General features: G+C 36.1%; 2 protein-coding genes across 2 annotated transcripts; both read right to left on the bottom strand.

The window, feature by feature from the left end:
• Positions 1–2,200: 2,200 nt before the first annotated feature.
• Positions 2,201–5,044, bottom strand: LOC107591204 (leucine-rich repeat-containing protein 40-like). The gene is made up of 9 exons (XM_016280285.1): positions 4,843–5,044; positions 4,491–4,564; positions 4,297–4,426; positions 3,440–3,563; positions 3,214–3,356; positions 2,967–3,139; positions 2,694–2,784; positions 2,531–2,576; positions 2,201–2,416 (listed from the first exon to the last, which is right to left on the bottom strand). The coding sequence occupies exons 1-6, from the start codon at positions 5,038–5,040 to the stop codon at positions 3,053–3,055; spliced, it is 756 nt and encodes a 251-aa protein (XP_016135771.1). The 5' UTR covers positions 5,041–5,044; the 3' UTR covers positions 2,201–2,416; positions 2,531–2,576; positions 2,694–2,784; positions 2,967–3,052.
• Positions 5,045–5,481: 437 nt separating this feature from the next.
• On the bottom strand, positions 5,482–12,208 carry LOC107591189 (melanotransferrin-like). The gene is given in 15 exon segments (XM_016280272.1): positions 5,482–5,712; positions 5,789–5,976; positions 6,737–6,804; positions 6,921–7,074; positions 7,299–7,493; positions 7,902–7,998; positions 8,552–8,703; positions 8,806–8,968; positions 9,116–9,300; positions 10,733–10,800; positions 10,923–11,073; positions 11,166–11,351; positions 11,647–11,752; positions 11,755–11,909; positions 12,089–12,208. Coding segments are annotated over 15 exon segments (2,148 nt in total). The 5' UTR covers positions 12,138–12,208.
• Positions 12,209–12,413: the final 205 nt, after the last annotated feature.

Here is a 12,413-nt window from a genome sequence, read left to right as displayed (position 1 = left end):
AATTCATCTTGCTCCCCCCCCCCCCCCCCCCTTTTAAATCAATCATCGTTGTGATAAACAGTGCCATAATATCCTTTCAAAAATCCTGGGCATGTTTCAAATGTTGCTAAAAATGTAGCATTTAGAAGGAGAGTTTCGAGCCGAAATGCACTCTGAAAGACCCCAACACAACACCCACTGCATTTAGCTTCAGAGGAATATTGTTGATTATTAAAGATTATTATGGATGATGCAATTAATTGTTCAAATACTATTGTGAAAGAACATTTGATAATGATTATTTTTACTACATGTTTTCAAATAATGCTTTCTAATATATTGATATAATTAGCTATGCTCAAATTGTTACATTTTATAAAGAACACAAAACCAATGTATGGACAGAGAGTTCGATTGCGAGGAAAGGAAACACTAGAAACAAATATGTACAATTCTTTCTAAAGTAATTGTGAATTTGTGTCATAAACATATATGTATATGAATATACAAATGGTCATTTTTGTATGTGTTTAAAGACCTATTGAATATAAAAAGGTAATATATGGTACTATTCAGTCTAATTGCAGTATTGATGTAAATAACTATGAATGGAGACATTTAAATTATTTATTCCAATAGATTGTGAATGTACTTAAAGCTTTCTGCAGTATTAAGACTTACTGAACTTGAATGCCGTTTCATTTTTGTGCAAAAAGTATATCTAGAATAAATTATTCGATTTAGTTCAAAAGAATTAGTGACAATTTATCATATAATTTATTTGCACATGCAAGTTTACTCCTTCCAATTTTTATTTTTCGGTATTACCGCAAATATGTAATTGATGACATATATTATGTGTCTAGAATGCATTTTGCAGATGATATATGTACATATTTAAAATCAATTTTAGTTAACAAAATTAAAATAACAAACCTGTATATAAAGGAGAAGAAAGTCCAATACTGTTCAGCAAATATTGGAGCCATTTTCGGCTTTGGAGTACAGAATTTTTTCAGTATCTAAGAGGTGTTTTGAATAATGTATCTTTATTGTACAAATAATAAAAATGTCACTATTGTTACTACTGGTCATTCTGTGGTCCTTTATAGATGCTAGAACCAAAAGTCTGATTTTCATAATGTATTACTAGTTCTTTGATAATTGAAAATATAAACATTCACACTGAAAAGCAATTATAACATTTAAAACTTGAGCACAAACAACTGTTAATTTAGTTGCCTTTCTCTTAACTTCATTACAAAGCATGCCAAAGTTTTGTTTATAAAAGATGAAATTACTAAATTCTGTAATGACGTTACAATGTCATTTTTAAGGGCAGAGTGTCAGATAAGATTAATTAAAACAAGTGGCAAGAGATGATTTATTGTGTTTGGTACAAAAAAAAAACACTAAAAGTGTGATATTTATATTTAGTCAAACTCGTTTTATATATTTACTCATTTAACATGGTGGGGTGAGAGTGATAATGGGAAAAACTACCTATTAAAAGACAAAATAACACCTCAGCTTGATTAAGCCTTCCAACTCCGTTGGCAGTGAGATCAGTAGATTGTTTCTATTAAAAAAAAGCATTAGTTCAGTGCACTTTGTTATGGTAAATTCGGGTAATATATCACTTTTAAGTGACCTCAGAGTTCTTAGTTAAGTCATTATGCTGCTTTTAAGTGACATTTATCAGTGCACAAAATATCTCAAACAAGAGATCAGTCATTTAAAATTGTAGAGAATTTATTTTGCTAAATTTCCATCCACTATATAATTACTGTAGTTTTTCCCTTCTGTGTCATCTTAAAAATAGCACTCTAGCTAAAGCAGTAAAATGTTGAGAGGATGTGGCAAAAACAGCTCGGAACCACTGAATTAGCTAAATAAAATCTTTTAATCGGAACCTTAAAAGGACATAAATTAAGTTAAGGATTACCTGAGATCTAAATGTACCAGCTGTTTCAACTTGGAAAAGTCCACTGGAATGGTTATTAGCTTGTTAAACCCAAGATTAATGGCTGCTAGGGTGTCCTTTAACTCCAAAATTCTGCAGGAAATGAGAGGATATTTTAACTAAGCATTGTAAGTGTTCAGTAAATCAGAAACGCTTCTAATGAGATGGAATGGCCATATGCGTACCTGGGTGGAACTGCCGTCAGTTGATTTTTGCTGAAGTTTACGTTTGCCACAGGACTATCATCAATTGCATCAAACACCTCATCTGGGATGGATCCCTCATGTTTCTCGCTAAATAAAAGGCTTTACCATTAAATACACAAAATCCTGCTCTCGAAGTTGCTGCTGATGATTTTTTTTTACCTGTAGTCCAGTGTTTTCAGAGTTTTGATGGCATGCACATTGATTTTAGCTTGGCTTGGGAGGGTCATTGCTGTTTTTGGCTCTTCTTTCAAGCTTCCATCTGGATGCTCTACATTTAAAACATGATAAAACCCACAACGATGTTACAAAAGAGAAACTTGGGGGCTGTATCGTACTGAAAAACAATACTGTACTAAATCTTTACATGATCTTATAGACGTACCTTGTATTCGACTTCTGAGATATTTTAGGAGTTCACCAGTCCCTTTCTGCAAAGGAGGTACTATAAGATTTTCTGATACATTTCAGACTTTTCCAGTGTTGTTTCTGAGATTACTAAGAACAAAATGAAGACAAAAAATAGCTGTGATATGTTGAACACTCACAGTCAGGAGGTCTCTGCGGATCGTCCTCAGTGGATTGCCCTCCAAAGCCAAAGACTTCAGCTTGGGTAACGTGCCAAGTCCACACGGCAGACTGTTTCACCAAAAAGAGAGACTTATTGAAATGATTTTCTTTCTTCTGCAGAACAAATCAGAAGATATGTTGAACATATACCGAGTTATAAAAAGCGATGGTAGTCCATAATTTTGTTCCCAGAACATAGTCCTTTATTTTATAAATTCCAAAGTATACATACAATAACAAATGCCCAGCACCTGCTGATGTCATTGTTAGTAAGATCCAGGCGCTCCAGGCCTTGCAGTAGGGTTATTTCTTCTGGAAGGTTCTTCACCTTGTTATCTCAGAGCTCCAAGAAACTCAGAGCACTCCGGTGCTTTAAATGGTCTGCCTCCAATACCTCAATCTGGTTGTTCCCACAACGGAGTTCCTTAATACATTTTAAAAACCTTGTGTTAGCCTTTTTCTTAAGACAATCACAATGTATTCTTCCAAATGCTTTACCTTGAGTGTTTCACAGCAGTGCAGTTCGGGAAGAAAGCGTAACTTGTTGTGTCTTAAGTAAAGCTGTTCGAGGGACTCCATCTGAGCCAGGACAGGAGGAATGCTCCCTATTTGATTCCGGGAACAGTCCAGCATTCTCAGGTCTGTGAGGGTTAACAAAAGAAAGATGAGTTCACGGGTTAACCAATAAACATGACTCTCATGGAAACTGCTACTGTCAAAACACTTTTCATTTCACTGATGGCAGGAGGGAGACTCTTGAGCTTGTTGCAGGACAAATTCAATGTCACAAGATTTTTCAGGTTTGCCAGGCTTTCTGGAATGTCCATTAGATGATTGTTGGAGAGATCCTTTTAGAGGAAAAACTAAATAATGGGAATACTAAAGTACACATATTCCATGTGACATCACAGCAACATCATCGATTTAACAAATGATCATACTGCAGTTGATTATTACACATAGACATACCGTGCAAAAGTTTGAGATAAGTATGTTTTTTTTATATAAACAAAGAAATTAATACTTATACAAGGATGCATTAAATTGATCAAAAGTGGCAGTAAATACATTTATAATGTTACAACATTGTTCTAAATAAATGAACTTTTTATTCATTAAAGAATCCCAAAAATACGTAACACTGCTTCCACAAAAATATGAAAAAGCAACAGTTTTCAACATTGATAATAATAAAAATGTCCAATTCAGCATATTAGAATGATTTCTGAAGCATCATGTGACACTGAAGACTAGATTAATTCAGCTTTGCCATTACAGGAATAAACTGCATTTATAAACATTAAAATATCAAACAGTTACTTTAAATAGTATTAATATTTCACAATATATTACAAATAAATGCATTGCAGCCTTGGTGAGCATAAGAGACTTCTTTCAAAAACTTTTTTTTTTTTAATCTTACCGACCCAAAACTTTTGAACAGTAGTGCATATCTATGTTGAATGAGAGATATTAATACTATCACTGGATCTAGGCTTTTATGGTGCTGTTGGAAAGTCAGAGTTTATTTGCCATATACTGTAGTTTGTTGCTAGTCAAGACAAGATCTCAGTCACTTACAAGATCATCTAAATTAACCAGCTGGCCCGAATCCTGAGGAATCTGTTCGATCAGATTCTGTTGCAGATGAAGACATCGCAGGTTTGTAAGTCTCCAAAGACCCGACGGCAATTGTGTCAGTTTATTGTGACTACAGAGAGGATCAAGTATTATGACAAGGTTTATATCACTTTGTATACAGTGTACATCAGTACCTCAGTATGAGCTTCTGTAGTTGCTCTAGATCTCTAATAGAATCAGGCAGTGAGCTTAGTTGATTGTCATGGATCTGGAAAAAGGCAGCAAAGAAAGCAGACCATATCTAGACCAAATTTAGACACTCAAAAATGGGAAATTAAAATACTACGGCATTATGATTTTTATTTTTTATTTTTTCAAAAAAAGTAATGTGTGGTTTATAGGAGTAGTTACATTGATTTAACCACAGGAGAGTAGCCATCCATGTCCTTTATATGTATTCATTAAGAAATGGAATAAAAAGTGCTGACATGCAGTGTTTAGATTGTAAAAACATTCTCAAACAAAATGAGATATGCAAAAACCTACATCCAGGACAACCAGGGAAGGGAGGAGTTTGACGTCTTCAGAGAAGCTCTGGAGTTTGTTGGAAGACAGCAGAAGTTTGGTCAGATCTGTCTGTTCCCACCACCGATCTGCAGCTCCAAATGACAAGTTCTGCTGAGCTTCCTGAGGTGTGTCAATGTTCAGCCTCCACACGCTCTGAGGAACTGAACCCAAATACATGAGCACACTTACTGTAGAATCCTACAGGAATTCACCACGGTAAACATTTCATCCCGCAATACACAACTGCTGTTGTTACTGTATGTAAGTCATGATAAGATCTCATTCAAACTTTTTGGACAGAAACTAAATCTTTGGCATTTTAATGTATTTTTCCTTGACATGAAATGTTTACCGTGGTGAATTTTTAAAATTATATTATATCTGCTCATGTTTTTTTTTTTGGAGCCACAAACTATGGTTGCTATGATATTTTTTGTGAATGTAAGTTAACGTTAGTGCACTGATGTCGGATAGTGTTTTTCTAGTACTACCTTCAGTTTTTTCTTTTGTTTTGTTTTTCGTTTGAAACGAGACATGAATGCGAAATTATGATACTAAAACACCTGTGAACACGAATGAGGTTTTTTACATAAAAGTCCCGAGGAAAGAAAGTTGCCTTCACCGTGAAGGCAGGCCTACATGCAGATTGTCAGTACCTGTTGATGAAGCTGAACACTCCATGGCTATTACGGCATCCAGGTAGCTCTGGCCAAGCCACTCCTCATAAGTCTTCCTCTCCCCCACGCCAATTAAAGTGATAGTTGAGTCCTTGAAAATCAGGTCGGATCCCTCATAGGGTTTGGAGTCAAACATCTTGAAGCCTGAGGCAGCATTAACTCCAAAGAAATTCTGAAAGATGCAAACCAAAAAGTCATAAAAACAAGGCCATTTTCAAATGACCCTGAAAAATGACATTTGGATTTACCTGGGCTTTGTCCAGGAGGCCAAAGATGACGTGGTGGTTGGTATCAGGTCTTATCATAACAGCGTGAGAAGGGACACGGGCCAGGTTGCACTTAGTGTACTGAGTGACTTCAGCACGAGACTCCTGAGAACAAAGCAGCTGAAATTCACGGGACTCCAGGTGTACCGCCCAAAAATCTGTATTGTTTCCTGGAAATAACAAGTCTGACATGAGAGAACTACTAGAGACTTTTACACACAAAGTAATGGTCTGCTTGCTGTATGTAAAATGCATAAGTGAACTTTTCAGTTTACAGTCCTAACCCCAGAAAAGAATGAGCATTTTCAAGCCATGGGTTTTCTCTGGAATTTCTTTTGTGCTTTTTGAATAGTAGTTTTCATTTTTTCTTAGTTTTCTCTCACACGTATTGTTAATCACATACAGTACCTTATTTTACTCATAAATCAAAAACTGCTATTCTAAAAATTAGAAATATAAATTATAGACCAGTTATAAACCATTCACATTTTTTTAAAGATCATGTGAGGAAATCTTTTAAAATTAGCTTTTAATTATTACATTTAGTTTCTTAGTCATTATTATTGTTATGTTGTTATTATTAGTATTACTATTATTACTACTATTACTTGTTGTTAATTTATTAAAAACTATTAACATATTTCCTCTTTTATAATTCTATGCTTTTGTTCACGCTATAGTCTTATTTTATAGTTAGGTTTTTATTTATTTGTACTATATTTTATTATATTTATATATTTTTATTTATTATATTTATTATTAGTAGTATTATTGAAAATTCCTGAGGGAATCCATGGCAAACTACCCCTCTGATTTGGCCTACAAATTAACATTACAAATGACTGAACAGCTCTATAAATATGTTTAAAGTCTTTTATTATTATTATTATTATTATTAAAAATGGCTTAAAGCAACAGATAACTTTTTACCATCTGTGTTCTGGAATACAGTGGAATGTTTGACAAAGGCCACATCACCATGATCTTCAACAAGGCACCTGCAAATACAAACAGAGACCCTACTAAAATATTTAGTTGTTATGCAAATACTCAATTGGTAAAACACAAATTAGCACCAAATCTTTCAGATCTTTTGTGCAGTATAGTGGATTACCTGAAGGCTCCATCGTAACCATCGTATAGGTCCTTTCCTTTTTCACACTTGTTCTGACCACTGGAGTCTCCAATGCACTGCTCACACAGGTTACTGGGGAAACCTTTCTGATTGGCTCCAGGTATACAGGCTGATTCAAAGAACTCCCCAGCCGCTAAAGGCAGAATCACACTCTCATTACAATGATTTTGCTATTTATATAGCAGAACAACATACTACTTTCAGTTCAGCATGTGACCATTTTTTTTGTGGGAAATAGTGGACATTTGTGATAACTGATTCAAATTACAAATAACAATCTGAGTAAAAAGCTGGAAGCTTTTCAGTGTCGTTTTAGATTTTAGGACCCCAATGATATGTGTGCACTACATGTCCTACCTTGGGCCACTTGGCATGTCTGCGTTCTGATGATGCCTTTTTCTATTAGCAGACCCATGGGAATGTTCCAGCCTGCAGTCCTTCCATAACCTGTGTGACAGGAGCGCTTGCTCTTGAGGTCACTGAATCTCTGGATGTCTCTGTTGCTCTTCCTCAGCACAGCCACAGCATAATAAATACTTCCGTCAGTGTCTCCTAAGACAGAGAATCACATTGGCTTGTGAAAATGAATCATCATTTATGAATAAAACAGCTGCTGAAAATCTTTCCCAAACACAAAACAGTTACCCAGTGAGCGCATTTTGAATGTTTACTTATACTCAAGTGACTTCATAAATGTATTATGAATTATTCATGTATAATATAATTAATTCATATGTATTAATTATACAAATGTATTAATATAATGAATCATATTTCTGCCTTCTTTTCTAAATTCTACAATTTTTATTTATTTGCTTTTTGTTATGCTTTCCTTTTTTCTAAAATGTTCTTTCACTTTTTAAATGTCTACTTTTTTTATAATGTATTCAATCATTTTAAATAAAATGCATGGAAGCATATTAGTTAAGTCAAAGTACATGGACAGTGTATGGCTCTAACCTGTGTAGCTCTCCCCAACAGCAGGTATCAAACCAAAACTCTTCCCCGCTGTGTAGATGTAACCTCCGTCAAGAGTGATGGCATCAGCTTCCTTGTTCTGGAGGAAAAGAGTCTCATTCAAATAAAGCACAGTGATTGCCCACTTTTTCAGCGGCCTTGGGTTTATACAAATCTGTTTCTTCATGGTGAAAATGAATGGAATTTTTAGTCTCGGAACTTGACTGTTGTGATGTATTACAGATTTTAGTAAGGGAAACTATGAGTATAAAAGCTTGTTCACATCAAGGACAATAACTAATGATAACGATAAAGACATAGTTTTAAAAATCGTTCTAAATTTAAAAGAATAGCAGAGACCACACCTCAACTACAGTGTAAAGGCTTAGATCAACGATATTGTTGTAATCACTTTCAGATTTATTTTTATTTATTCTTTTTTCAAATGAAGAATGATAAAAATATCGACAGCCAGAATCCATCCAAAGAACTTGTGCATTTAAACTGACAGACGACACAGCAGTGCAGGCTTATAATAAACAGAATATCATGCAATGGTGTGTATGATATAGTTATCATTACAGTTATCGTTTTTGGTGTGAACAGGTATGAATAAGAGAGTTTGGTATTTAAATATCTCTTGATTGTCATACTTGTACTTTCTTCATACAGTCCTCCACAGATGCACCATAGATACACTGAATATCAGGAATCAAATTTTTGCTTTTGAAAGCCACAGCCATGTCTGCACATTTTTGCTGCTCTCCATGAGACAGGACACACCAGCGTAGTTGAGAGGGAACATCTATACACACCCATCACAGAGAAACACAGATTTTAAGCACAATGTAAAGATATAAAATAGCATGCATAGCGTCATTTTTGATTGTTTGATGAAGATGCACACCTGACTCTGAGCAGTCCATAGCTCTCAGTATGTAATAGTATTGGCCCATCCATTCGATGTAGTTTTCATTTCCAGCTTGGATAAATGCGGTTGAAGCGTCACTGAACAACAAGTTTGTTCCATCAAAGCCTGCTGAGGAGAACATGGGGAACCCAGACTTTTGCTAAAGAGAAACACACACACAAACACATTTAACTGAAACCATCCCATTGAAATAAAATGTACAATTTGTATTTACTCTATTACATAATCCTAATAAATGACAATTTCAAAAAAGTCAAACTCCTCCAGTATTACTAAAGGATCATACCAGTCCCTCACGCAACATGTTGTAAACCACTGAACTGCTGATGTCAGTGTGGACAACAATCCCTCTCGATGGGACTCGAGCCAGATGGCATTTCTCATAATCTCTGACTGGACTGCGGGTGCCGTCCCGACACAGGAGCTGATAGTCCTCAGAGTGCAAGCCTTGAGCCCATGATTCGCCCTGACCTGAGACACCAAGTTAAAAGATTTATTATTAATTCATACACAGATGATAATCTATCACTTATCCCACTTCCTGTATAATTACTATACTTCTTAGCATATCAGAACTATAACCCATGTGTGCTTTCTTTCAGTTTATTTGCTTAGAATCACAAGCATACTCTTGCTGAGTATGGGGTATGGTACCATACTGAGTATGGTACGTTGGGCGTACCTTTACGGGGAATTGCCATACAAAACAATGCATAGTCCATAGCATCACTACTTATAAGTTTTATTATATTTTTTTATAAAGTAATCAAATACAGATACAGCCATCATTTGTTAATAATCAATCTAATGTTGCTGTTGACACTTAATTGTATCCTTAATCACTGCTTTTCATTTCAAAGGCAGAGTTCAGAGGTTCAATTTGCATAATCTGGTATCTACAGCTCCAAAAGAAGAACGTACCATCTGCTCCAGATTCTCCAGCTGCAATTTTGAACCTGGCTTGCTTGCCAATGTCGTATATTTCGTTAGCACTAGCTGAAAAGGCTTCAACTTCTTTTTTCTGTCAAAAGCAATATTGCAACTTAATTATTGAACATGTTACGTAAAGAAAATTATTTCAGTGTACTTTGCAAATAAAATGAACAGACAAAAGACTACAAAGCGCGCTGAGCAGGGACATATTATCATTGTAGGTATACCCCCAACTGCTCCCCGGGCGCCACAGCATAAATGGCTGCCCACTGCTCCGAGTGTGTGTTCACGGTGTGTGTGTGTTAAATGCAGAGCACTAATTCCAAGCATGTGTCACTTTCACTGTCACTGTGCAAAGATGCTCTAAATATATATATATACAGTATATTATACTATTAAGTGGCCTAATGGTTAGAAAGTCTGACATGTAACCCAAAGGTTGTGGGTTCGAGTCTCTGTACCGGCAGGGATTGTAGGCGGGGGGAGCGAGTGAACAGCACTCTCTTCCACCTTCAATACCACGACTGAGGTGCCCTTGAGCAAGGCACCGAACCCCCAACTGCTCCCCGGGCGCCGCAGCATAAATGGCATAAATGCCCACTGCTCCGGGTGTGTGTTCACGGTGTGTGTGTGTTAAATGCAGAGCACTAATTCCAAGTATGTGTCACTTTCACTGTCACTGTGCAAAGATGCTCTAATTATATATATATATTATACTATTAACCGAAACTGAGGAATTCTTTTTTATTTGTAAATTAATCTGATAATCTGCTGCCATGGTAATATACTGTATCTATTTACATTTATACGTGTATATGCATGTGTATATGATTTCATGTTGCATCTTTATTTGATGCTAATTAAGTTTATTTTTTAATTAAGATTAATTATACTTTATGTTATACTATTATATTAATTAATTATATTATTAATATAATGAATTATATTAAGGTGAGTATAGCACATTTACCATCAGTATTCTCGCTTACAGTTGTGTGCTTCACAAAGGCGACATCACCTGCATTCTCAACCAAGCACCTGTGAAGTCCAAAACAACAGCTAAGTGTCACACTGAGAATATTTCTCATTTTCCAAGCTGTAACTGCACCAGCTATGTTTCAGTATAGTATGATTTAATTTTTTTTAAATAAATATGGTACCTGAATGATCCATTATATGCATAATACTGCTCTTCAATGCTTTCGTCACACTTATATTTTCCTGTTGTATCTCCCACACACAGCTCACACAGGGACGCAGGGTCATCTTTAGCCCCCGGGATACAGCTGGCATTAAAGAAGTCAGCAACCCCTAAAAAGCCAAGATAAGCCACAAGATACTTTTTCATCTGAAAAAGACAGCCTGACAATTTAAGATGTGCTGCACCAAGAGCAGTGGAGTACCTTGAGGGATGTTGCAACCCATGGCTGACATCATTCCACTGTCAATCAAATACCCCAGAGGGACAGTCCAGCCAGCTGTGCGGTGCTTGCCAGTGTGACAAGACTTCTTCCCCTTCAGATTGTTGATGTTGATGGCTGAATTTGCCCTTTTAACCACAGCAACACCGTAGTATGTTATTCCTTTCCCTGTGGCCATTAAGAGAAGAACAGTTGTAAAACTTTATTGACAAGTTGTTTTTTAATGACTAGTTGCATTGCCATACAAAACAATGCATAGTCCATAGCATCACTACTTATAAGTTTTATTATATTTTTTTATAAAGTAATCAAATACAGATACAGCCATCATTTGTTAATAATCAATCTAATGTTGCTGTTGACACTTAATTGTATCCTTAATCACTGCTTTTCATTTCAAAGGCAGAGTTCAGAGGTTCAATTTGCATAATCTGGTATCTACAGCTCCAAAAGAAGAACATACCATCTGCTCCAGATTCTCCAGCTGCAATTTTGAACCTGGCTTGCTTGCCAATGTCGTATATTTCGTTAGCACTAGCTGAAAAGGCTTCAACTTCTTTTAGAGACTTACGGTTAGTTTTTGAGCGCATTCGGCTTTAGATGAGACGCGGACGCACTGTAGCGCTGGTCGAATTGCAGCACTGGTGAAGGCCTGAGCCATTGCTTTACATTTGGACTCCTCCGCAGGAGAAATAGTGCACCATCTTATCGTACTCTGCCCTGACACTGGACGAAGTTATTTATAATATTATCACCATTATTTTTAGCCTTCCACCATCATCTCCAAAAGAGTCTCAGATTCATACCGTTGTTTACATAAACATAAATTTCTTATAGCTATAATAATTAAACTCTGAGATAGAAATCACGTTTTCACCTTCATATTAACTTAAAATGTTTCTTACCATAATGCGTGATCGCTAGCAGAATGCTTAGAAAAGCCCAGGTGTCCATCTCTGACGCAAGAGTGCGCAGATGTTGTAGCTTTATATCTGGGAGCCTGTCTGAGTCTGAAGTTCAAAACACGACTCTGCCCTTCGACATAACTAGACGTTAAATTGTATCTTAATCATAAAAGATACGTGCAATCAAATTCAGGATTTATAGACTATAATGTGACCAGACATGAGGACTGAGGAATGGCACGTCCAAGAGACGGGCGGAGGTCCAAGGTGCACACAGAGGGGTCTTTCATTTTTGGAAACTCCACCTTTTTCCATAAGGGGGGGG

This window comes from Sinocyclocheilus grahami, unplaced genomic scaffold, assembly GCF_001515645.1.
Source record: "Sinocyclocheilus grahami isolate Dianchi unplaced genomic scaffold, SAMN03320097.WGS_v1.1 scaffold138.1, whole genome shotgun sequence".
NCBI lineage: Eukaryota > Metazoa > Chordata > Actinopteri > Cypriniformes > Cyprinidae > Sinocyclocheilus > Sinocyclocheilus grahami.
This window is presented reverse-complemented; position numbering and strand designations above follow the sequence as displayed.